Here is a 24,782-nt window from a genome sequence, read left to right as displayed (position 1 = left end):
TTAAAGTTGGTACTTGGGGTACCTTTTTATTTTTTTTTATATCGCAATATTATTAAGTACAAGACCAAGACTAAGACAAAGACTGCCATAGTCTTGGTTTGCCCATCACTAATTTGAAGTTGTAAATATTTTTATAAAAGTAGTAATCATATTTTAGGCTGTGCACTAATTTAAGAATCTACATTAAAACGTTTGTCATATTATCAATAATTAATATAGACTGTACAAAACTTTATCTATAGCTATTGAAATTTAAATAGGTAGCGTGTCATATTAAATTGTAATTAAACTACACCATGTACAATGATGTTTATATTATAGTATTAATGAGGACACTTTTTGATATTTGGTAGTTATAGGTTAGGTCAGTTAAATTAAAGACAAGAGTTATATTATATTAAACAAATATATATTTTCTTTAAATAAAAGATAATAATATTTAATAACTAAAATAGCCATTTACTTATATTTTAATAAATGTTCAAAATTTTGAACATTTACTCTTAGGCACATTTCTATTTGTTTTAATACTTCATGGTGGGTTACTTTAAATAACATTTCCCTAGAAATGTATGCACATACGTCTACTATTTTGTTTTAAAGTTCATCTACAGTGATTGATGGAGTTATATAAACAACTTCTTTACTACAATAATCATTGCTATGAATTACTATGCCTTAGCCATGAAATTATTATAAATATTAATAATAAAAAAAAATAACTATAAATGTGCTAACAAATGTTTTAATAATTCTAAAATTTGATTATTAACCTGATATGATACATAATGGTGTATGTGGATTCTTACATAAATGTGCAAGAACCATAACAGTATTTTTTTAATTTGTTACTCTCTTACATCTTACACTTTTTATATTTTTTTATTGAAAGAACCATGTAAAAGTAAATTCTTTTGTATCCTTGCGAAAGTAAATGGTTGGGTATTGTATGGTTGTCATCATAAAGTTCAGTATATAACTTAACTGCTACCTACTGAGAATTATTATTACACTGTGTGTAACACTTAAACATATTCATTTTTTCAATATTAGAATATGACATGATTTAATTTATATTAGAAACAAAAATGCTTACAGTTTTATTATATTACTGATATTATTGCTCATAGAAAAAAAAGTATCTTGTAATAAAATTTCTGGGTGCAATACAATGTAATTAAAGTGTATCTCCCCAAAATTTTTTAATTAAAATGAAAATATATTTGTGTTTTATTTAGTATGTAAATTAACTTTTACTTTTTAAATTTTTTTTTTTAAATTTATTAGAAAAAAAAAACAATTTGTTTACGATTTAAATTTTTATGTAAAAATGTTATACATATAAAAAAAATATTGTTTTTATATAAATTGTATTATTTAATAATATTACATATTGTATCTAAATTTTATATTTGGAATTTTTCTCCTTTTGAAATTATTACACTATGTATACGACTGTATTGTGTATTATAAAAATTAGAAAACCTTATGTTCATTTATATTTTAATAAATTAAATTTATTAATCTCACTGTTGTTTTTTTATTCATTCATTATATCAAAATATATAGATATTATTTTTCTTTCGGTAGGTAATTAAAAAAAAAAAAAAAATTAAGATTTGTAGTAGTTTGGTGGTTATTTATTTGGTAGTTGGTGTCTGGTTTTTATCATTTATGAGTTGTTTGCTTGTGTCCGGCAATTTGTACTATACTACCACAGTCTTTATCGCAATATCATATTTGAAAATATTTCGTTCTTTATTTTATTAAGTTATGTTACTGCAATAAAATTGAGTAAGAGCAATAAATATTTTGTACCTGGCTGTGATGTGGGAAATTAGAAACATAGGAAGGAACTAGCTTTCTACTCCTAATTTAAAATATCCAACTTTGCTTACGACCCAAAAAAATGAGGTAATTAGTAATTTTAAATATGTCATTATTTTCGTAATGTAGGTATAGTAGTTGACTTCACTTGTTAATTTGAAGGTATAGGATTTATTTGGTGAATGGAACAAATGTATTCCAAGAGCAGATCGTCCATTAAAAAAACTGATCGTATTTGGGAACTTCATTTTTCACAAAATGATGTAATCAAATGTTTTGATGTAACTGGTCCAGATGGGGTAAAATTATTGTTTAAAAGAGACAGATCTACATTAACTTATACCGCTTGTAATGATCGCCGTGAAGGACACGTTGAACACTAATACAATAATTATTTAAACGACGTAGCACGTTCGTTGTCGTCTTGAGTCGTAGTTGAGAAAGATAGGTAAATAATTAATAACACTTTTTAGACTTTTTAAATATGACAATAACACTTTATTATTACAAGTTTTAATTACTAAATAACTATAAGCACTGTCGTAAGCTTGATAGACCTACGACGAGGGCTGACTATCTTCTAAGTAATAGTAGGTGCTCTACCCGTATTTATGTGGGTTCTAACAATGACGTATTGGTGGCGTGATATCTATATTCTAATATTACTTCCCTAGTAATGTCAAATTGCATTATGATGAGACTAGGTTAAACAACTTGTTGTTTTCACCTCTGATCCACGCTTCCTGTTATTTAGGCCTATTTTACATTGCATATCACTACCTACATTACCCATTATAAATTATACTAAATATATAATTTATTCTACGTGATATTGTTTAATATCGTATTATAGCTGTGGGTATTAATACATCCCTAATATTGTTGAATTGCACTATTTTGTGACTCGGTAAAACAACTTATTGTTTTCACCTTTGCTCTATGTTTCCTGTTATTTAGGATTATATTAATACCTACGTTTCTACTCATAAATTATACTATGTATAATTTATTATTTTACTTATTTTATTTAAAATAATATAATGGCTTTTGGGTTTACTACAATACTTATTAATTAATAATTAATATTATACTATACTATTAGTACTATACTTTGTTATACATATAGAACATACTGTATAATATACTTACCTACTCCGATCTTATTACGGCTGAAATTATTGGTGTCATGTCATTTCATCGCGGCTAAATGCATCGTGCGTCAATTCACCGTGGTCATTTTATCGCAACGTCAATTTTTCGCGTTATAAATAATCGCGCGACAATTTATCGCGTGTTATCGTTTTTATGATTTTTGACCTCTAATGATCTCTGCTAATGCTCAATCTTATGACAACCGTCAAATCATCATTTTACCCGTCGTGTATTTATCGAGTACGCTCATTTATTATTATAATAAAATTATTCTACTATGACTTTTCAAATGCTAAAAACTGAGAAAGGGAAAGATATGTTTTGCTACGATGGCCACATTTTTTTAAAAGAAAAAGAAAATTACACTAAATCCATATGGAAATGTAATCAGTATTATAAAAATAAATGTCGCGGACGACTTCACCTAAGTGAAGGGAAAATATTAAAAAACGCTGACCATAATCACTTCCAAGTTCATCAGAAATTCAGGTAAAAAAAACACTTAATAATATAAAAGATATAGCCAGTAATAATAGTGATATGAGTACACAATCGGTAATAGGTTCAGCACTTAATCAAATTCCTATTGAATCGTGTGGGCAGTTACCTAATATAAATATACTTAAACGTACTATTCAACGTGTACGTAAGCAAAAATTACAGTTGCCCAACGACCCAACAGACTTAAACTTTATCATACCCGATGAAATGACAAAAACCATAGATGGAAATCTTTTTTTGCAATATGATAGTGGTATTAATACTGAACGAATTTTAATTTTTTCAACCACACGTTTATTGTATCTTATGACACAATGCGAGAATTGGTTTTGTGATGGCACATTTTCTAGTGCACCGTCGTTATTTTATCAATTATATACAATTCACGCTGTTCAGTATTCTAATGTGTTACCGTCTGTTTACATCTTATTGCCAAATAAAAAAGAAAACACCTACAAACGTATGTTTCAAGCACTAAAAACAGTTGAGCCTGATCTAAGTCCTAAGACAATTATGGTCGACTTTGAAAAAGGTGCAATGAATGCAATAACTTCTGAATTTCCTGAAGCAAAAATAAAAGGTTGTTTCTTTCATTTGTCGCAATGTATTTGGCGACAAATTCAAGCCGCAGGTCTCCAAAAAAAATATATAGATGACGTAACTTTTGCGCTACAGATTCGTAAATTACCAAGCTTAGCTTATGTACCAGAAAATAAGGTTATTGAGTCTTATGAAAAATTGTTGGACACCAAATACTTTATTGAAAATGACGAACTAATATCACTAATTCTTAATAATTTTGACGATACTTGGATAGGACGTACTGACAGGCGACAAAAAAAGCGATCGCCTACTTTTAAAATTTCGATTTGGTACTGCTATTCGTTGGTTTCTGAAGATTTGCCAAGAACAAATAATGCTGTTGAAGGATGGCACAATTGTTTTACATCGATTTTAAATCAATGTCATCCAAGTATATGGATATTTATATTAGCATTGAAAAAAGAGGAAAACACGAATAAAATAAAAATCGAACAATATATAGCTGGAGAATGTCCACCAGTAAAAAAAAAGTATCGAAATAAAGCTCAACGTCTAAAGCAAATATGCTATGGTTTTGAAAATAGATCTATCGACGACTATTTACAAGGAATAGCTCATAATTTTTAATTGCAATTGTAAATTTTGTAAATAATGTATATTATGTAAACGACAAACAATATTTATTGTGATTAATGTTTTTATGATTTTTTGTGATTAGTTAAATAATAAAATATTATAAATTTATAATACAATTTGGCGATAAATTGACGTGCGATTAATTGCGACCACGACAAATTGACATGCGATGAATTGACCGCGATCATTTGACGTGCTATGAATAATTTAGCTACAATGAATTGACGTACCTATATCCGAAATTATTGATAGTGAGGTGGTAGGAACGCGCAGTCCATCTATATTATGCTTATGTCATAGAGTGGTCTGTTCAACTACTTCTAATTTATGGTTTATGTACACTGAGTGCCAGTGATCACTGCTTGACTTGGAAAAAAAAATGGAAGAAGGACTCGGCCAATAATATTTCCAAATTAATAGTACTAGATGGTGTTAAAATAACTGGGTTTTCAGTTCATAGAATAATATTATATCTTGGTCCGTGGTTTATCCCAATGGGCAATTATGTTTAATCTAAACGCCGATATCTGAAATTACTTTACCTTACCTGCTCTTAAAGCACGTGCATAATCTGGAAGCAATTCCATGGACGTTTCCATATTTGTAGATATGTATAATAATATGTGAATATCTATGTTTATTTCTATTACATGAATTTATAATTGATTATTACAAATTAGAACCGTGGAGTCATGTACATATTAATCTGCATTTATGTTACCGAAAACTAACTATTGTTGAGTATTTTAGTGTAGTACTTATGCTATAAAAGTTAAAAAATACCTATAGGCTAAAAGATAACAGGTACTCGATAAAATTAAAAGGATATTATTTTATATTTCCTTTGTTTAGAACATTGTCAGGTGTAATATTAATCCAAAAGCATTTAATAAGTAGTAATTATTTAATTACAAATATTTTATATTGCACACTGAATTATAATTAACGAGCTCGTTTTCATTCACAAAGTATTTAGTATTTAATAGATTATTATTCTTATTCCTTAGTATTTAAAGAAGAATAACTAAGAACATTTTGATCAGACCTCAAGTACTTGGGCATACAGTTAGACAGCAAACTAAACTTTACCGCACACTCGAGGCTAGCTGCAGAAAAAGCTAATAAAGCAGTGCAGAACCTGGCGAAGATCATCCATGCCGTAAGCGCATACCAAACTACATCCAAGGACGCGGTACTAGTAATAGCTGGCATTGCCCTGCTGGAACTTCAGGCCAAAGGACGAAAAACCTTATACGAACACAGAGCAGACCCAGATCTGAATAACGTCAGACAAGTTACTTACGACAACACGGTCGCAGCCTGGCAGGAAGTATGGGACAGAAGCCTTAAAGGTCAATGGACGCACACCCTGATCAAGCATTAGCGGCAGCATCGACTACTGGTTGACCCAAGCCTTAACAGGCCACGCATGCTTCGGCAAATACCTACACAAGTTCAGGAAGCTACACACTTCTGAATGCTGGTTCTGTCAACATCCCATGGATGACCCATTCCATACCCTCTTTGTATGTGACGCCTGGGGAACCCGTAGATTTAGGGCGGAGGTAGAGGTTGGCACAACCCTGACACCGGAATTCATGATCAAGGTGATGCTGAAAGATGCCAGGAGCTGGAACACAGGTTCGTCCACGAGGTACTCCAAAAGAAAATCGATGAAGAACGCAAGAGGCAGACTGCACCAACATAAACCTAGTTAAGACTATTGTTTTGTAGGCCGAAAGCCAATATTCACGGGAGGGTTAGAGGTCCTCCACATTTGTACAAAATTATTTGTATAAATTTATTTGTAATGTAAACGAATATTTGTTGTTAATAAACGATGGTGGGGGGGGGGGGGGGGCAAAATGACTAACGTCAGTACCACCCCCAGTTATCGATTCAAAATGTAAAAAAAAAAAGTAGTTAAGGCTGAACCAAAAAATTTATGAAATTAAAACAGTAAAATTAAAAATAGTACATATATTAGTATTGAATTTAAATTAACTATATTATTATACACAGCACACAAAGTTACGTATTTAAAGTTTAATCACTTCTATAAGCTAATTTTACTAGTTAATTTAATAAATCAAATTCATAGGTAAGTGGAACGGTGAGAAGAAGACAACAATGGAGATCTTATTTGTGCATCTTATATAATGTATTTATTAATCAGGCTGTGTAAATAACACTATTGTTTACTAAAATATAATATATATATTAAAAAAGTTTACCACTATTATAAAGATCAACAATTTGATAATTAAAATAATAAATAATATTCCGATAGTGACTAAATTGATGGATAACCAATAAAAATATAATATATTATATAAAATATTTAATATTTAAAGTTGAATATAATTTTCATTTGTCTTGAATATAGTATGGTACCCTTGTATGATTTTTGTAATTTGATGCTTTACAAAACGCTTAATCACAGGTAACATATTATTTACATGCCTTTACCCTGAATGTTTCCTTGTATGAAGTTTTAAATTGTGTACTCTAGTAAACTTCTTAGCACACATATTACATTTATATGGCTTTTCGCCGGAATGAGTATTCATATGTCTTCTTAAATTCGTTGCTTGTGAAAAAGCTCGATCACAGGTATGACATTTATGAGGCTTTTGGCCTGTATGTGTCCTCATATGTGTGCTCAAGTTCACTGCTTGTGCAAAAGCTCGATCGCAGGTACGACATTTATGAGGCTTTTCGCCAGTATGTGTCCTCATATGAATACTTAACGCCTTCGCTCGTGAAAAAGCTCGATCGCAGGTACGACATTTATGAGGCTTTTCACCGGTATGTATCCTTAAATGCCTAGTTAAGTTGTAATTTCTAGAAAACCCCTTATCACAGATACCACATTTATACTGCTTTTTGCAGGTATTTGCCATTATATGTCTTTTTAAATTATGTTTCTTACAGAAAGTTTGACCACAGATACAACACTCATACAGATTTTCTACGGTATGTGTCCTTGGCTGCACAGTTAAATTGGATTCCGTAGGCATCTTATCACAGTTTTCAGTCAATGGATTTTCCCTGTTAGATGTCAAGTCCGAATTAATGAGACCATTGAATTGTAAAGTGTTGCGTTTGTTTTCAGATGTACCTTTAAACACGAAACCATCATTTACATCTATTTCAATTTTTATTTCTGTATCAAATGTGTTTCCTTGTTCTTCAGCATTAATTCTAAAAAAATAAAATTAGGTTTTTTAAAAATGTTAACTTTTATCAAATAAAGGAAAAGAAATATAATTTCATATTATGTAGAATATAATAATACATTTGAAAAACTATTTACTTATATACCTCATAAACCAAATTATATATTGTTTTTTAATCTAGTATATTTTGTATTATATTTATATTGTTATTAATTCGTATTAATACGGTAGCCGGTAAGTTTAATTTAAATTATAAAATTACAAAAAAATAACTAAAATTGTTATTCTTAGTTATTTAATATGGATTTTATTTCATCCAAATTTGAACATAATATAATAACTATAAAAAAAAATATGTTTATGTATTTATTTAAATGTTATTGTAACAATATATCAGGAGCCTTCAACCTTTAACCTTTAATTTCTTTCACTCAACAATTTCATGACCCATAAGAAGGGCACTCTAAAGTTAATTTTTAACTTTGAGCTCAATAGAATTTTTAAACAGAACTGCATGAGAATTACTACGTTTGATGAACTAGTAAGTGAATTTAAATTAAACATATGTACATATGTAATATATGTATAAATATATTATATACAAAATATGTTTTTTTACAATTTTTATCTAAATAAATGATATTTTCACCTTGGTCTTGAATTTTATATTTATTTATAATTATATGAAGTTATAAGACATTGTAAGATCAAATATTATTTGTTCATTGTTCAATTAGTTATCATTTACCGGACCATACTTAAAAAAAAAGTTTCTAATTTGTTTTTAGACATCCCTCCTGAAGTTACCACCATCTATTTATTGTGATTTTATTTTTAAAGTCAATAGTCTTAGCACTTACAAATAAATAATTATACAAAATATACTATTAATATTAAAAATATATAACGAATTAAGTATAAATAAATAATCATTTTTTTATATCTACTTAACATTTTCCTTTTTAGTATTAGGTAATATTTTAGATTTTATTATTGGCAATTTATTAAATATTTCAAATTATTATATTTTTCATATAATTTTTAATATTTCTTATATTTCAATATGATTATTGATTAAAAGTTAAACATTCAATAACAAAAAAACGACAAATGAATAAATAAAAAAATCTAAAATTATTTTTAATTTAAAAAACAATAATAATCAACGTTTTAATTTATTATTTTCTTACATTATATTATTATATGTTATTTTCTTTTCATGCATATTTTTTTGCAAACACAATATAAAAATTTTGAAATTAAAATAAAATAAGCCTATTTTCGATCATTGTCAATGATATCATATTATCATTGAATTAAAATTTAACACCATTCATTATAGTGACCTAGTTGTAACCTACTGTACAACAAAACTGTATAAACTTGCCCAACTTTTTTTTTTAATTAAGTTGTTTTATTTCACAAGTTTAAATATTCACGAAACATGCAATAGTGTCCTAATAAACAATAAAATATTTCCGAATTTAGAGAAAATATATTTTCTACCAATGGAATTATTTTTATATTTGTATATTTTATAGTTGATAATGAAAATATATTTCATAATATGTTGATTAATTATAAGGCATACTCTGCTTATACAAAACTATTCATACTGTACTATATAATAAGTCGATACTGATCAAAATTTAATAACAATTAATATATTATGCACTTCTATAGAGGTGCACAGTTATAATAATTTGTAATATAATAAGTGCAATGTTTTCAGGAAACATTTATTCATTCTAACATATAAGTATATTAGTAGCAAGGTTATCTACTCAGGTTGGGAAACGGCCTATTTAACTCCACTGTAATATACGACCATGCAGCGTTATTGTTAATTACCTGCGCTAGTGGCTCTAGTACAGAGGTGGAATATTATTTTGAAACTTTCTTAATCGAAAATAATCTAACCTATTGATATAAAAGCAACAAAGAAAAGATTTCAAAATATCCAGTTACAAGTAAAGGAATTTCTGTTACATACCCAAAGAATTAATTTAAAATCTGATGCATCTCATTAATTTTGTTTAGTAAAGTTGATCCTGAGATAAGAAAAAAAAAATATAAGCTTATAAACTATGTAAAATATCTTATGAGCATTTTTCAGTAAGTACATAAGTACTATTATTCAAAATTGTATATATAAAAACGCATTTACTTTATTAGCTTTAAATATTAGAATTATTAGATTACATATTGATGAATTACCATTATTTTTGGATTTAAATAATTGTAACTACGATGTAATTGTTTTAAGCAAAACATGCTCATGATTTTAAATTCATAATAAATAGCTATCAGACACTTAACTGAATAGGTAAGTTGAATTAAAGTGATGGTGTAACAATATTGATTAAATAGCAAATTAAATTAATAAATGAGTAATAATGTAAAATAAATAAAGTGGCTTGGCGTTGCGCATTGCCTGCTACCAGTCGCGGAATGCGACTGGGAGTGAGTAACGGCCACAGCTACTAGCTCCCGGATCGATGACCACCCGGGTTCATATAGTAGTTAAAAACCTTGCCACACATGTGTTTGCTACATACCGTAACAACCGTATAACACTCGTAAAAACAACCTACCGTACCAACCTTATCCCTAGTCCCTACCACAGTTCATAACCTCTACAACAGCTAATGGCCTTAGTCACCGGGCTTAAGTTCAATAAAACAAAAAAAAAAAATACATAAAATTAAAGTATTACAATAAAATACATAAGATTATATTAAAAAAATTTAGTATAATCTTATGTAATTAAGTGTAACATACTAACATTACTGATCATTATGCCACATGCTTTTTATAAAATATATCTCTAATATTAAGGATAGTATTGATGATCTACCAAACACTAAACATAAAATTGATTTTATCTATTTGAATATACTTATAAACACAGAAAACTGGGATATTTATCTTAATGATACAAACATCGATAACTTCAATAACAAAATTATTGAATTTATTTATTTTTCTTCTAGTAAATAAATTGTACACAAATTCAAAAATAAAAAGATTAAAAATGTACGTTAAATTCTTACTCTGTTTGTAATAATTGACGCTCGTTGTATTCCTGTTTGATATTTCCACCAAACATTTCATCATTAACGTCAATACTTTCTTGTTTAATAAATCGATTGGCCAGTTGATCATGATACCTAAATAAAATTATAAAAAATTTGATTTTTTTAGTATCATGTAGATACCTAACTGATGCATAAATTAGATACAATTTACAAATTAAATCATACATTAATTTTAAGACACATTTATTTTCTAAAATAAAATTCTTTCAAAATTAAGGTTAAAATTAAAAAAAAAATTTTATGATACACTAGTTATAATATATATACTCACTTGGAATTTACTGTGCCGTCATGAATATTTTTTTTTATCGATTCCATAATGAATTTGTGTTCTTAATTGGTTTTTGATTACTGTGAACATGAATCATTATAATTAGGTAAACTTTAGGCCAAACATGTTATTTAGTACCTATTGGGAGGGGTTTAGAATATGCCTTTTCACCTATGCTTACACCTATTCTCACCTATTTTTCTTTATACCGTCATAAACAAAACTAAAACACTGATATGATTTCAACATCTGATTATGACCGAATATGTATTAATTTGTAGTTTATTTTACTTTTTAGTGCATTTTCAGTATTATATACATAATAATAATTATGTTCCTACAATTTACCAACTACTAAGGGGCAAGAAAAAATTGATAAAATATTATATTATACTAAAAACTAGAATTTCTAGTATAATACATTTCATTGCTAACCTATTTCTGTTTGTTAGCCCTCTTAGATTTTATATACATATTGTTAATGGTTCTCACCAATCAACAGGAAACATTTTCATTGCTGTACAATTTTTTTATACATTAATATAAGAACACCTCTGTTTTAATTAAAATTTTTTTTTAAACTTAGATGGAGATATTGGGGCTTGCTTACGTTTTACTATTGATTGACTCAGTATTGCTTAGAAATTAAAAACTGTAAAATATAATTCTAATTAATTTAGTGAGCGAATAAATTATGGCTGTGTGGATTGAGGAGTTGGTTGCGACGCAACCGGCACTGGTTCAAATCCGGCCGCGGGTAACATTCTTTTTCGGGCAAGTCACGGTGTCCGCAGAGAAGTTCCACTATTCACCACCCGGGCATGATAGAACCTTTTGGTGCCCACTAAAAGATCTATCAAACAAAAAACACACGTGTTTACAAGACTAAAATTTCTCCCCTACAAACAAAAAACCAAACAGCTAATAGCCTTAGTTGCCGGGCTTTCGTGATTAATTAAAAAAAAAAAAAGTTCTAAACAAATAATCGTGATATACTGACATCACTAAAGTATACGATTGTGTATATTATACTTACTGCGTACGTCTTCTCTGACTGACGTAATAAATATATGACACGACGAATGTTAGGTATAAAAAAGACTGTTATAAATTATATTTTTTCGTTGAGAATTACAAAAATGACAGCACGTTGGAAACGAAGTCAGCGACGGCTAGTCACGAGGTTTTCGTATGTGTTCGGTGTTGTTTTGAATTATAAGAAAGATGGCGAGAACTGTACGGTGGTACGATACGTTCGAACGCAGGAAAAACAAAGAATGAAAGAAAATCAACTGGTCACCGCCGCCGCCGCCGAATCCGCCGACGCCGCTAAAACCAATGTGACCAACCTAGCAATCTCACCACTTACAGATGGGCTGGGTACAGTTACCTCAATCTTGATAAGGAATATGTTTTGTTACCAACGTCAAATATTAAAAAAAATTCCGAATGGGAATTTAATTGGGCTCATGATCAGATACTGTACGAAACGTAGTCCGTCCTATATATTATATCCATTGTAAGTTTATAAATAGTAACATATATTTATAATAACATCAGAATATTATATTAAGTCATTATTTATTATCACGGTATGGGAAGGGGTCAGTATATGGGGGTATATCAATACAACCGTGCTCATTATAATGATTTTATAATCTAAGACCGTGATTTTATATAAATCAGTTAATCAGATGACCAAAATAACCAAATATATTTTTCAAGTTGCGATAACGAGTTATTTGAGTGGTCTTAAATTTAAACTGCAGTATCCACAATTTACATATTTTGACATTCACAATATAATATTTGCGACGAAATAATTAATTAGTGTAGTGATTACACAGTACACAGCGACTATATGGAAACTTTTCATAATGCACGGTCGATACAAACCAGTTAATTTATTTATAATATAATAATAATATGTTAATAATATTACAATAAATAAAATAATTAGATAATTGTTTTGATCTTGGGTAAAATGTTACAAACTACAAACTTAGGTTAAGCATTGTTTTTTTTCACGTATTATTGATTTAAAATTGGTTATTAGGTATTTGAATATTTTATTATCCAAATATATAATATCATAATTTATAGTTGTTGTGAACCCCTGTCTGTATGCTATATGTAGTATGAGATATAGTAATAGTATAATATATGATAGTGTGTAAGCATATTAATATGTGAACAGGCAGTCACACGGTCTAAGGGAATTCGCTGGGTGGACAGTTTTGAGCCCGAGCGATCCCCTACCATGTCTCGCTGTCTGTATAAGAGTGAGTGTAGTACCGTCAGACCATCGAGCAGAACCTCTGTTAATCTTTTAAGTCTAATAAGAATTCTGTACAACTAAATTTCTTTTAAAATTGATTATATTAATAAAGTATTAGTGATAACTCATACACCACGTATTTCTTTATTAACGAACAAACTCGGTTTTGGAGACGTCTATAACATAGTATTCTCATATTATGTATGCTTACTAATTTTATAACATAATTTTAAAATAATACCTCTTTATTTGGTATTAAATAAAATATTATTAAAATTATTATAATTAACAAATAACAATCTAAAATCTTTATTCATATTAAGATTTCCAGTTAAAACATAATATGATAGCAGTTATATTATAAAATGTAAATCACGCTTTTATACACAATACACATATCATTGTAAAATCAATACATTCATTGTTCTGCTTAGAATCTAAAATTGTTAATCAATCAATAAGAAACAACTATTCTAGCAATACATATAAATAAATAATAAAACACAATTACAAATAAACATATATAAAAAAGTTAATTGTTTTAATCTTGGGTAAAATGTTACAAATTATAAGCTTAGGTTAAGTATGGTTTTTTTCACGTATTATTGAATTAAATTTGGTTACTATTTGAATATTTTACTATCCAAATATATAATATCATATAGTATTCTCATATTATGTATACTTACTAATTTTATAACGTAATTTTAAAAGAAGACCTTTTTATTTGGTATTAAATAAAATATTTATAAAATTATTATAATAATTATAAATCAATTATTGACAAATAACAATCTAAATTTTTTTTTCCATTTCAAGATTTCCAGTTAAAACATAATATAATAGCAGGTATAAAATGTAAATCACACTTTTATACACAATACACATACCATTGTAAAATCAATTCATCGTTCTGCTTAGAATCTAATAGGAAAATGTTATTCAAGCAATAAATATAAATAAATAATAAAACACAATTACAAAAAATCATATATAAAAATGTTTGTGATTATCAAATTTTGTCACAAAATATTAAGTATATTTATATAGTCTATATATAATAAAACATATTTTGTTTGTGCCACAAACAAATTGTCTTTCAATCAGGTGATTTATAGTTAAATTTTGTCATCCTGTAAAAATATTAATAGAAAAAATAACTACAAACTACTTTATATCTTCACAAATATGATCAAAATTCATGGTTAAAGATCTTACAGGAAATGGACCAATCTGTCCTTGAACATATACATCATTATGATGGCCTGCCCTCCTGAGGAACATTAGTATATCTCCATCAACATTCAAGGCACTTGAAATAATACTTGAATAATTTGCGTTTATATAAACCGTTGAAGTATACAGATATACAGAACCTAAAGGTAAATAAAAATAAGATCGGATATATGTAATAATATAATAATTTGTATATTGATATGAATAACTATAGTGCTCCGAGGCGTAATATAAAGCAACGACTAATCGTCCTACAAGCTACTACATAGAACGAATATGCTATAGAAATATAAAATGCCTATTCAGCGTCTGCTGTACTACAGTATGAATAATTTGCTTATAATCTACATAATACAGGGTGTGTTGTTTACATTCAACACTTCCCCTTAAACAATATACCCTCACTTAGAATTAATATATCTAATTCCCAACATCTCCCTGAGTTCTTCGAATCTTGGTCGTGGAGTTGGCTTAGTCAATATATCAGCTAACTGCTCCTTGCTTGGCACATACTCCAGAGAAAACATCCCTTCACTGAACTTCTCACGAATGTAGTGATAGCGAACATCAATGTGTTTTGTTCGCTTATGGTATTCTGGATTTTTCACTAGTTTGATGGCGCTTTGGTTGTCTGCATACAGAACCGGTGTATCTCCCTGTGTCTCCAGAAGATCACTGATAAGTAGCGTCAACCAAGTAAGTTTCTGTATCGATTGGCTCAGCGCTATGTATTCTGCCTCAGTAGTCGAAAGTGCTACCGATTTTTGCCTTTGTGAACACCATGCCACGATTCCATCTCCCATCATGAAAATGAATCCTGATGTTGATCGTCTCGTTGTTGTGTCACCGACATAGTCTGCGTCACTATATCCACGCAACTTTGGTGTTACACTAGAATCATAAATTAAATCATAATTAAATGTCCCTTTTAAATATTTAAATATACGTTTCACCGCATTCCAATGAATTGTCAGAGGCTTTTCTAAATAACGACTGACGAGATTTACTGCAAAAGTTATATCAGGCCTTGTTATTTGGCTTAGATACAACACACTTCCAACTGATTCTCTGTATGGAACTTCCCCTGCTTCCAATGATCCTGACAAATTTGGATCTAATGAGTGTTGTGGATCTGTGGGAATATGCAGGACGTTGGCTTCTTCCATTTTGAACCTCTCTAGAATTCACTTGCAATATGAAGATTGGTGTATGAAAATTGAACCATCAGGTCTCTGATCAATTTCAATACCCAAGAAATGATCAAGTTCACCTTCCTTCGTCTCGAAGTTGTCCTTTAGGTAGTTCACCATTGTGTCCACCAGCTCGTTGTTTGTTGCTGCGATTAGCCCATTGTCTACAAAAATAGCGACAATTAATAATTGATTATTTTTATTGCTTACGAATACACAAGGGTCTGCTTTTGTTTCCTTTAGGTCAAAGTTCATCAGCATATTTTTGAACTTTTTGTTCCAGCACCTGGGTGCCTGTTTCAGCCCATATAGGGTCCGTTGAAGTTTGCATACTAATTGTGTTCCATCTTCGTAACCTTTTGGCTGCTTCATATAAATGTCTTCTTCAAGATCTCCATATAAGAACGCTGTTTTAATGTCAAATTGTCTGAGCATTAATTTTCTGGCTGCTGCTATCGCAAGTATTACTTGAATTGAATCGTATTTCATTACTGGACTGAACGTTTCTTGAAAATCTATCCCATGAACTTGCGCACAGCCTTTTACAACTAGCCTAGCTTTATATCGATCTACTTCTCTATTTGTTTTGTACTTAGTTTTATATATCCACCCATTATTTATTGGATTTTTATTTATTGGTAAATCTACTAATTTCCAATTTTCATTTTTCTGCAATGATAACATTTCATCGTCCATTGCTGCCTTCCAATTGTCTACATTGTTACCTGTCATAGCTTATTTATATGTAAGTGGGTCATTAAATGCTGAGAAAAATGCATCTCTATACCTAATAGGTTTATTGAGTTTTCCTCTGTCTCTGAGTATCATCTGTCGTTGATCCTCTACTGCTACTGGCATCTGATTATCATCGTCCAGTTTTTTTTCGTCGTCGCTATTGACTTCCTCATCTTCAGCTTCACCTTCCGAATTTACTTCTTCCTCTTCTTCTTAATTTCTGATTTTTACTTCTGTAGCTGTTTATGGGTTTACTGACTCTACTTTGAATATGACATCTCTACTTAATGAAACTTCTTTTCCATCAAAGCATATACGATATCCTTTCGTCTCCTCTGAGTATCCAACGAAAATACCTTTTCTTCCCTTCTGATCCCATTTTCTTCGTTTTTCTTTTGGTATATGTGCATAGACTTCACTACCAAATAATTTTAAATTCTTTATGTCTGGTGTTTTATTGAACCATAATTCATAAGGCGTTTTTCCTTCTTGACCTGTGTTTCCTGTTCGATTTATTGTATACACGGCTGTATCACTGCTTCTGCCCAAAGTGTCTTAGACAAATTTTTGCTGTATACCATAGTTCTGGCCGCTTCTACAATTGTTCGCATTGATCTTTCCGCCTTCCCATTTTGCTGAGGTGTATATGGTACACTCGTCTCATGTTTTATTCCAAATTTATCCAATAAGGCTTTTACTTCCGTATTTTTATATTCCAGACCACAATCACTTCTTAAAGTAATTACTGAGATATTTAACTGATTTTTGACTGTATTTAAAAATAGTTCAAATTTATTTTTAACTTCTGATATTTTTGGTTCATAAAATGCACATATGTATAATTGGAATAATAATCCTTGAATATAACAAAATACCGTTTACCTCCAAGTGAGTTTACCTCCATACATACATACATACATACATACATACATACATACATACATACATACATCACTGTGAATTAACTGACCTGGTTTTGTAGTTTTAGTATTACTCAGTGTGAACGGCTCTCTGTGTTGTTTGCCATAAACGCACGCTTCGCAGAAAAACTTGTTTTTTGTTTCTGTAAATTGAATCCGCATATGTTTCAAGTAGTTTCGAACATGTTGAACATTCTGATGACTTAGAATTTCATGCCACTGTAGTAATGTGAGATTTTTAACTGCAATATTTGCTTGATCAGCCTGTTGTAATAGTCCCGTTCTCTTCGTCTTGAAAACATTTTATTCTCACGAACTCCTATACCAACTATACGATTGTTTTTTTTAAATATATAGCCGTCACTGTCTGTCACCATTTTTATACCTTTGTCAAGGCATGCTTCACACGAAAACAAATTTACCTTAAGATCAGGTACGTGTAAAACGTTCGACAAATGACTGTCAACCCATTTATCACCGATTATTGCTTGAACATTTATATTACTTTTACCAATACGTACTGGTAATTGAGTTTCAAATAATTCATAGTTAGTGAACCATTCTTTTCGACTGGTCATGTAATCACTTGCACCTGAATCCACATACCATTTTTCTGACTCACTGATTTCGATGTCCTTTGATAGTACTCCAACCAACGCATTTCCTGAGTTTGATTAGCTCTTATTTCTTTCTTTTTGTTCTTTTAAGAAAATCCAGCATTCACGCTTCCAATGCCCTGGTTTTTTGCAATTATTACACTTGCCTGGTTTTTTATTATTGTTCCTTTGGTTTTCAGAATTACCAATTTTTGTATGTTTTTCTTTATTCGTTCCATACGATTTCTTTGTTGAAAATGCACTACCTGCAGTATTTCTCTGAACATCATGTCCTTGAGGTTGCCTTGATTTTTCCACCATGAGTCTAGATGTCAAGTTTGTTAAAGTTTTATTCTCACTCGACATTGAATCCCAAGCACTATAAAAATGTTTATAAGTGTCTGGTAACGTCATTAGAATCTTTGTCATCAGCATTGAATCAGATATTGGTTCTCCTGATTGTGCCAATTGCTTACTTAAATTTTCTAGTTTTGATATGTGACCAGCCATACTCTCTACGGGGTCCATAACATAACTATAGAATATTTCTCGTAACAAAGAAATGCTTGTTGCAGACTTCGGTTTATATATACTGAGAAATTTGTCCCACATTTCCTTTGCTGTTTCACAGTTCATAATAAATAATGGCTGTTCGTCTACAGATGTTACAATATATTTTTGAGCTTTATTGTCAGCTCTTTTCCATGTTGAATAATCAACACCATACCTTTTTCTTGCATCATCTTCAGTTTCTGAACTTGATTTTGTAAGAACGGGTTTTTTCGATTTTCCGGTCACAACATCAAATATTTCAGCTGCAGTCATTATGACTTTTATTTGGAACTTCCATGTTCCCCAATTTTCATTACCTGTTAGTTTATTAATTTTTATAGATTCGTTTTCCATAATAACGAATTATCTGTACACTGTCTGTACACTATGTAAATGTAATAATAACAAACACAGTTTCTGCGCTCCAAACGATCGATGCACTTACACTACACTGCACTATACTTCGCGAATTATTATTTCTGTACACTGTCTGTACACAAATAAGCGATTCGTATCAATAATTAATGTATTATACACACACAACTTTATTATAAATACCTTACTACTGGGCCCATAACCTGTTGAAGTATACAGATATAAAGAAGCTATAGGTAAATAAAAATAAGATCGGATATATGTAATAATATAATAATTTGTATATTGATATGAATAACTATAGTGCTCCGAGGCGTAATATAAAGCAACGACTAATCGTCCTACAAGCTACTACATAGAACGAATATGCTATAGAAATATAAAATGCCTATTCAGCGTCTGCTGTACTACAGTATGAATAATTTGCTTATAATCTACATAATACAGGGTGTGTTGTTTACATTCAACTTTCCTGTTTTGAAGTAGTGTCTTTAATCTATAAATTGTATATATTTTCTTGTTTATGAATCATTCTTCTTTATATAAGAATTTCAATTTAAATCATAAATTAAACTATATTCTATGGTTTTCCTAGGATTATATTTACTTATAAGTTATAACTAATAATTACTAATATTATGTTATATATTTAATAAATACTAAATTTAGAATAAAGTACAGTATAATTTTGCCGTGCTTGGTGTAGTTCTACAAAACATTGATTTTCAATCAGTGTCAATTTCTCTACAATAAGCAAAATATACCAAAGATTAAACATAAATGATAGAAATTGATTATGTAGAGGAAGAATTAATACACCTTTATTATATAGTAATGAAACCTATACATTATAATTATAGAAAAATAATATTAATAGGAAAACCTCAAGTATAAAATTCCATATATTAGGGTGTTTTTACATTTTTGACAAATAACAATGAATACTATGATTAACTTTTTGCTTTTATTATTAAACTATTAATATATTATTTTTTGTACCTAGTCGGAGGTGTTTGTATCGTGTGACTGTACTTTTCGTAGATGTGATCATTTAATATTTGTGCTAAATTATCTAGTGAGCTGGGAGGAGTGGGTCACCTACAACGTCGCTGTCTTTTAACTCTATGTTCTGTTTGGAGACATGTATAGTTTTCTGCTGCTTCAGGGTGACTACAATTTCAATTTTTAAGAACAATGAAATGTATTATTGTTTCATGATTATACTTACTTGACAATTTTCTGATTGTACATTAGTCTAACAGAAGAGGATAAATTTCCAGGTGAAAGGACTCTTTTAGAAACTGCTTCTCTAAAGAATGCTAATGGCTCATTAATTGTTTCAGGCCTATGGATATGCTTCCGGTTTAATGATAGGTAACCTGGATTGTTTAAGTTAACACTAGCTGTGGCAGGGCAAAATAGCCAATCATTATGATTTTTTTCTGTGGTAAACTAAATATCTTAAAGAACATAAAAGATAAAGGTGGTTATTTCATTTTTAGTATTAGTGATAGTTAATCTTAATTTTCTACTCATAATTTTCATCAGGTATATAGACTTACAAACGGTTTCGTACAGAACTTTTTTTATAGTACTTAAAATGTAAGTTGTGCACATAAACTTGAGATCCAACCTGAACTACTGGAATCATGGTGTAAGTCTCGGGATTTTTTTCTACTGGAACTATGTCATTTAATATAATGTATACAGGTATTAATTTTTATTATACAATCAATAAAAATATTTTAATAGAAAACCAATTTTTTTTTAGACAAGACAACAGAGGTTCTAAATTAATTCACCTTCATTTTCTCTATCGGAAAAGACATCATCATGATCATACTCACCACAACTTAGTGTCTCTTCTTCATCAACAATGTCTGGATATATAACTAAATTTGGTGGTAAATAATTAAATTATTTTATAACACTTATATGTTCTTATGTATTATACATATTATGTTTAAATAACTAAATAAATAGGTTATAAAATGTAAAGATACCTGGTAAAAAATAATCATGATCTAGTAAATGTAAAGGTCTGTCCACTTGTTGCTCATTCATTTTTTTCATATAGTTTAAGAATAATTATGCACTTAAACAGTTAGGTTAAGTCAAAAATGTTTTTTAAAATAAAGTCACTAGTCAATTTATTAAAAAAAAAAAATTAAATAACCCAAAAATGTTGCACTCCCTCATTTCTTACGGACGCGATAAAGAATAACATTTTAAAAATCCTGGGATTTTTCTTTATTTTATGTACCGTAAGACAGGGTAACATGAGACATTTTTTTCGTTTGCATGTAATTTTCTCATAGAAATATAGTACTTATAAATAAATTATATATGAGATAAAACATGCGTATTAGCTTACATATTGTAATTTTTTGTGAGTTTTAAAAAAGTATATGGCTCACCGTTTTTTTTTTTTTTTAAATGTCACTGTTTTGTATTACCCTTAAAAAGGTATAACTTGGGACAACCCTATTAAATGTATACAAAATTTCATGTTGGCCAAATAAGAGGTATCTTAGGACAGTTTTTAAAAATTTTAAAAGAATTTGATATTATTAAATAAGCTTTTTAATGATTTTATTGAACTTAAAGTAACATAACTGACATTAAGTTTAACTTGGGACAGTAGTAAAACATGGGATAGGCGTGCCGTAAGTTAGCCTAAAGATGGATACATTTATTTACCTCCAAAACTTATAGTGTAAAAATTACTTCAAGGTGATAACAACATTTAAATTTTATTTACAATATATTTGCCATTTAATTAACATAAAAATCTACTTTATAGTTCAGCTGCATAGTTACGCACAGGAATTAAACCTAATTCGCTTGAATTTTAAAGCTTTTAATATATTATTATATAACTTAATTAAATAAATAAACATAACTTACTTTTATTTATACGTCTGTAAGTAGTCAATTATTAATGTGTATACTAAGTGATAAAAATTGTAATGATAACAAAAAGACAAATTAGTGATGCCAGACGAAACAATACTAAATTTCTTAAAAAATGGCCCAAGTTAGCCAATGTCCCATGTAACCAGGTTTTACGGTACTCATATAAGCTCGGTTAATTTGAGTGGTTTTCATTGACACGCTAAAACAAAAAAATCTTGATATATTAATTTTTAATATATATAACTTTTATTATATAATATACGGTGTATACCTAATATGTATCTAATTTATACAGGGTGTATCTTATGTCATTGTACGCGGGTTTTTTTTTAATGATTATGGAAAAAGACGTGTTTCTTTAATTTTAACGGGCATTTTTTTTATAAGAATTTCAAAAGTTTAAACACGCGGGTGTACCAAAAGCAAAATCAACTTTATTTTTTTCAAATGGTAACTACTATATTTTTTAATGAATTCCAGCAAATCTTTTTTTCCTGAAAAATTTGATAGTCAAATCATCAAAATTGGTTCGTTAGTTTATTAACTATGGATTGGATGGTATCTACCATGTAAATTTCTTTTTAAAAACATTTATACTTTTTGAAATAACGAGTGTCTCACGTTAAACGAATCATACTGTACAGCCTTAATTTGAATGTTTTTAAAATGCCGCAACGTCAATGACGCCTGGCGTTCAATTATTGTTTATATTACGATGTCTATCGAATTATAATTTACAAAGAAAACATAATAACAATAACCACCGGGAATATAAATAACTAACAATTATTAAAACTTAAATGATACCTATAGATGTCGAATAGATATAATATTGTGTCTGTGTACAACAATCTGGGTTCTGATTTTAATTATTTCGCTTGATATTTTTGAATTTATTAGGGCCTTGCACCCGAATAAACCAGAACTTGTAATACCCTTAAAAACCCTCGAAAAATCAAACACCCAAATTTTAGATTCTATTTTCAAAACACCCGAAATAAAACCCGAATAAAACATTCTTGTTAACCCGAAACCTGAATTTATTTTACAATCTTTATAGTTTTGTATGCGTTTTCTGTGGTTAGTGTGATTTTGTAGTCAATTATATAATATTTGTTTAATAATGACAATATTTTGCCATTTTACAATCAATTGGAGGTAGACGATAAAAAGGTGGGAAAGTGGGTGTCGCTTTGATGTACATAGGTTTCGAGTGGATCACTATATTGGATGGTATCAAATTTGAATTCAATGATATAATATCAATGGTATAACTAAGTATATTTTTATGATATTATTGTGAATAAAGTAATTTATTTTTACTTATTTACGGGAAACCTTTTTTTTAATATTCAATCCTTCGCTGTAAAGGTTGAATATTTCATGAATTTTGTCAAAATTCAAAAGTTAAATGCCTATAAAAAAAATGTTGCATATGTAGTTTTAATATTTTCCAACTGCAATTGTAACAATATATCACGGTCCTTGTATTAAATTTTCACGCCCCAACAGATAACATTTTATTGACATTTATAGAAAAAACAGACTGAAAAAATTGAAAATTGATAAAGTTTTTAGGTATACAGCTCGAAAACAGTCAAAATATTTTTCCCGTTCCCGCCCATAAGTTGTTGACCTAATTATTTCAATTATAATATTATTATAATTTTTAATTTATGGGGATATTTTAAAATTATTTTAATTGGTTGATTGGTAGAGTTGATATCCTAAGTGCGTAATATCGTTATAATTAAAATATATTATCATTTATTTTAATTATACGCATTAATTAAACAACGTAGATATGGTGTTAGATGATGAATCGTTAAAGATTCTCATGGGGCTTAAAAAAAAGCGTGGCGTGATTAAGGCATCCCTAACGAGGATACGGACGTTTATCAGCAATTTCGATGTTACCGAACAACCTGTATCCTTGCTGGTGTTTAGGCAAGAGGCACTACCAGCGATTAATCTAAAGTTTGATGATGTTCAATCAGAAATCGAACTGCTAGAAATTGATGATATTTCTAGTTCCGAAGAAGAGCGAGAGAGGTTTGAGAACGAATATTTTTCAATTAGGTCTCAAATATAGGAGCTAATAAATACCGAAAAACTAACAAGTGTAACTCGGCCAAATGCATCCTTCAGTTCCTGTCAGATGCATCGTACGCAACTTGCACCCGTTTCCCTTCCTAGTATCGATGGGAATATGGGAATATTCAGGAATATTCAGCGTCCTTCTTTGAATTTTTTCGTTCTATGGTGCATGAAGATGATTCACTTTCAACAGCACAGAAATTATATTATCATCTACACTCATGTTTATTAGGTCCTGCGCTAGATTTGGTGCGATCCATTCCCATCATTGATTGCAACTTCGCTGTAGTTTTAAATGAACTTAAACATCGATATGATAACAAAAGCCTAGTAATTCAATCTCACATAAGGACCATACTAGACTGTCCAAAGATCGATAGGTCGTCCTCTGGAGCACTACAAAAACTTTATTATCACGTATGTACGCATGTAGCTGTGTTAGATCAACCAGTTGAGTACTGGGATGTATGGTTGATAACCATTGTGACAGGGCGGTTGGATAAAAGCACTGGCAATGGATGGCAGCTGCACATAAAAAATACCGACCTGCTGAAATATAAGGATCTTGAAGCGTTCGCAGCTATTTGTTGCGTGGCTTTGGAAAATTCAGAAGCTGGGATGCCGAACAAATCGACAAACAAGATTGACATTCATAATAATTCAACAGCGAAGCCCTCTAA

General features: G+C 29.6%; 2 protein-coding genes and 1 pseudogene across 2 annotated transcripts; 2 read left to right on the top strand and 1 right to left on the bottom strand.

Annotated features, from left to right (window-relative positions):
* Positions 1–3,256: 3,256 nt before the first annotated feature.
* LOC132947749 (uncharacterized) lies at positions 3,257–3,884 on the top strand (annotated as a pseudogene).
* A 58-nt stretch (positions 3,885–3,942) lies between these two features.
* On the top strand, positions 3,943–4,650 carry LOC132947748 (uncharacterized). The gene has a single exon (XM_061017995.1). The coding sequence runs from the start codon at positions 3,943–3,945 to the stop codon at positions 4,648–4,650; it is 708 nt and encodes a 235-aa protein (XP_060873978.1).
* Positions 4,651–7,124: 2,474 nt separating this feature from the next.
* On the bottom strand, positions 7,125–15,887 carry LOC132947747 (zinc finger protein 514-like). Its single transcript, XM_061017994.1, has 4 exons — positions 15,769–15,887; positions 15,127–15,612; positions 10,892–11,008; positions 7,125–7,863 (listed from the first exon to the last, which is right to left on the bottom strand). Exons 1-4 carry the CDS (start codon positions 15,885–15,887, stop codon positions 7,125–7,127), a joined length of 1,461 nt encoding a protein of 486 aa, XP_060873977.1.
* Positions 15,888–24,782: the final 8,895 nt, after the last annotated feature.

Source organism: Metopolophium dirhodum, chromosome 6 (assembly GCF_019925205.1).
Source record: "Metopolophium dirhodum isolate CAU chromosome 6, ASM1992520v1, whole genome shotgun sequence".
NCBI classification, from domain to species: domain Eukaryota; kingdom Metazoa; phylum Arthropoda; class Insecta; order Hemiptera; family Aphididae; genus Metopolophium; species Metopolophium dirhodum.
This window is presented reverse-complemented; position numbering and strand designations above follow the sequence as displayed.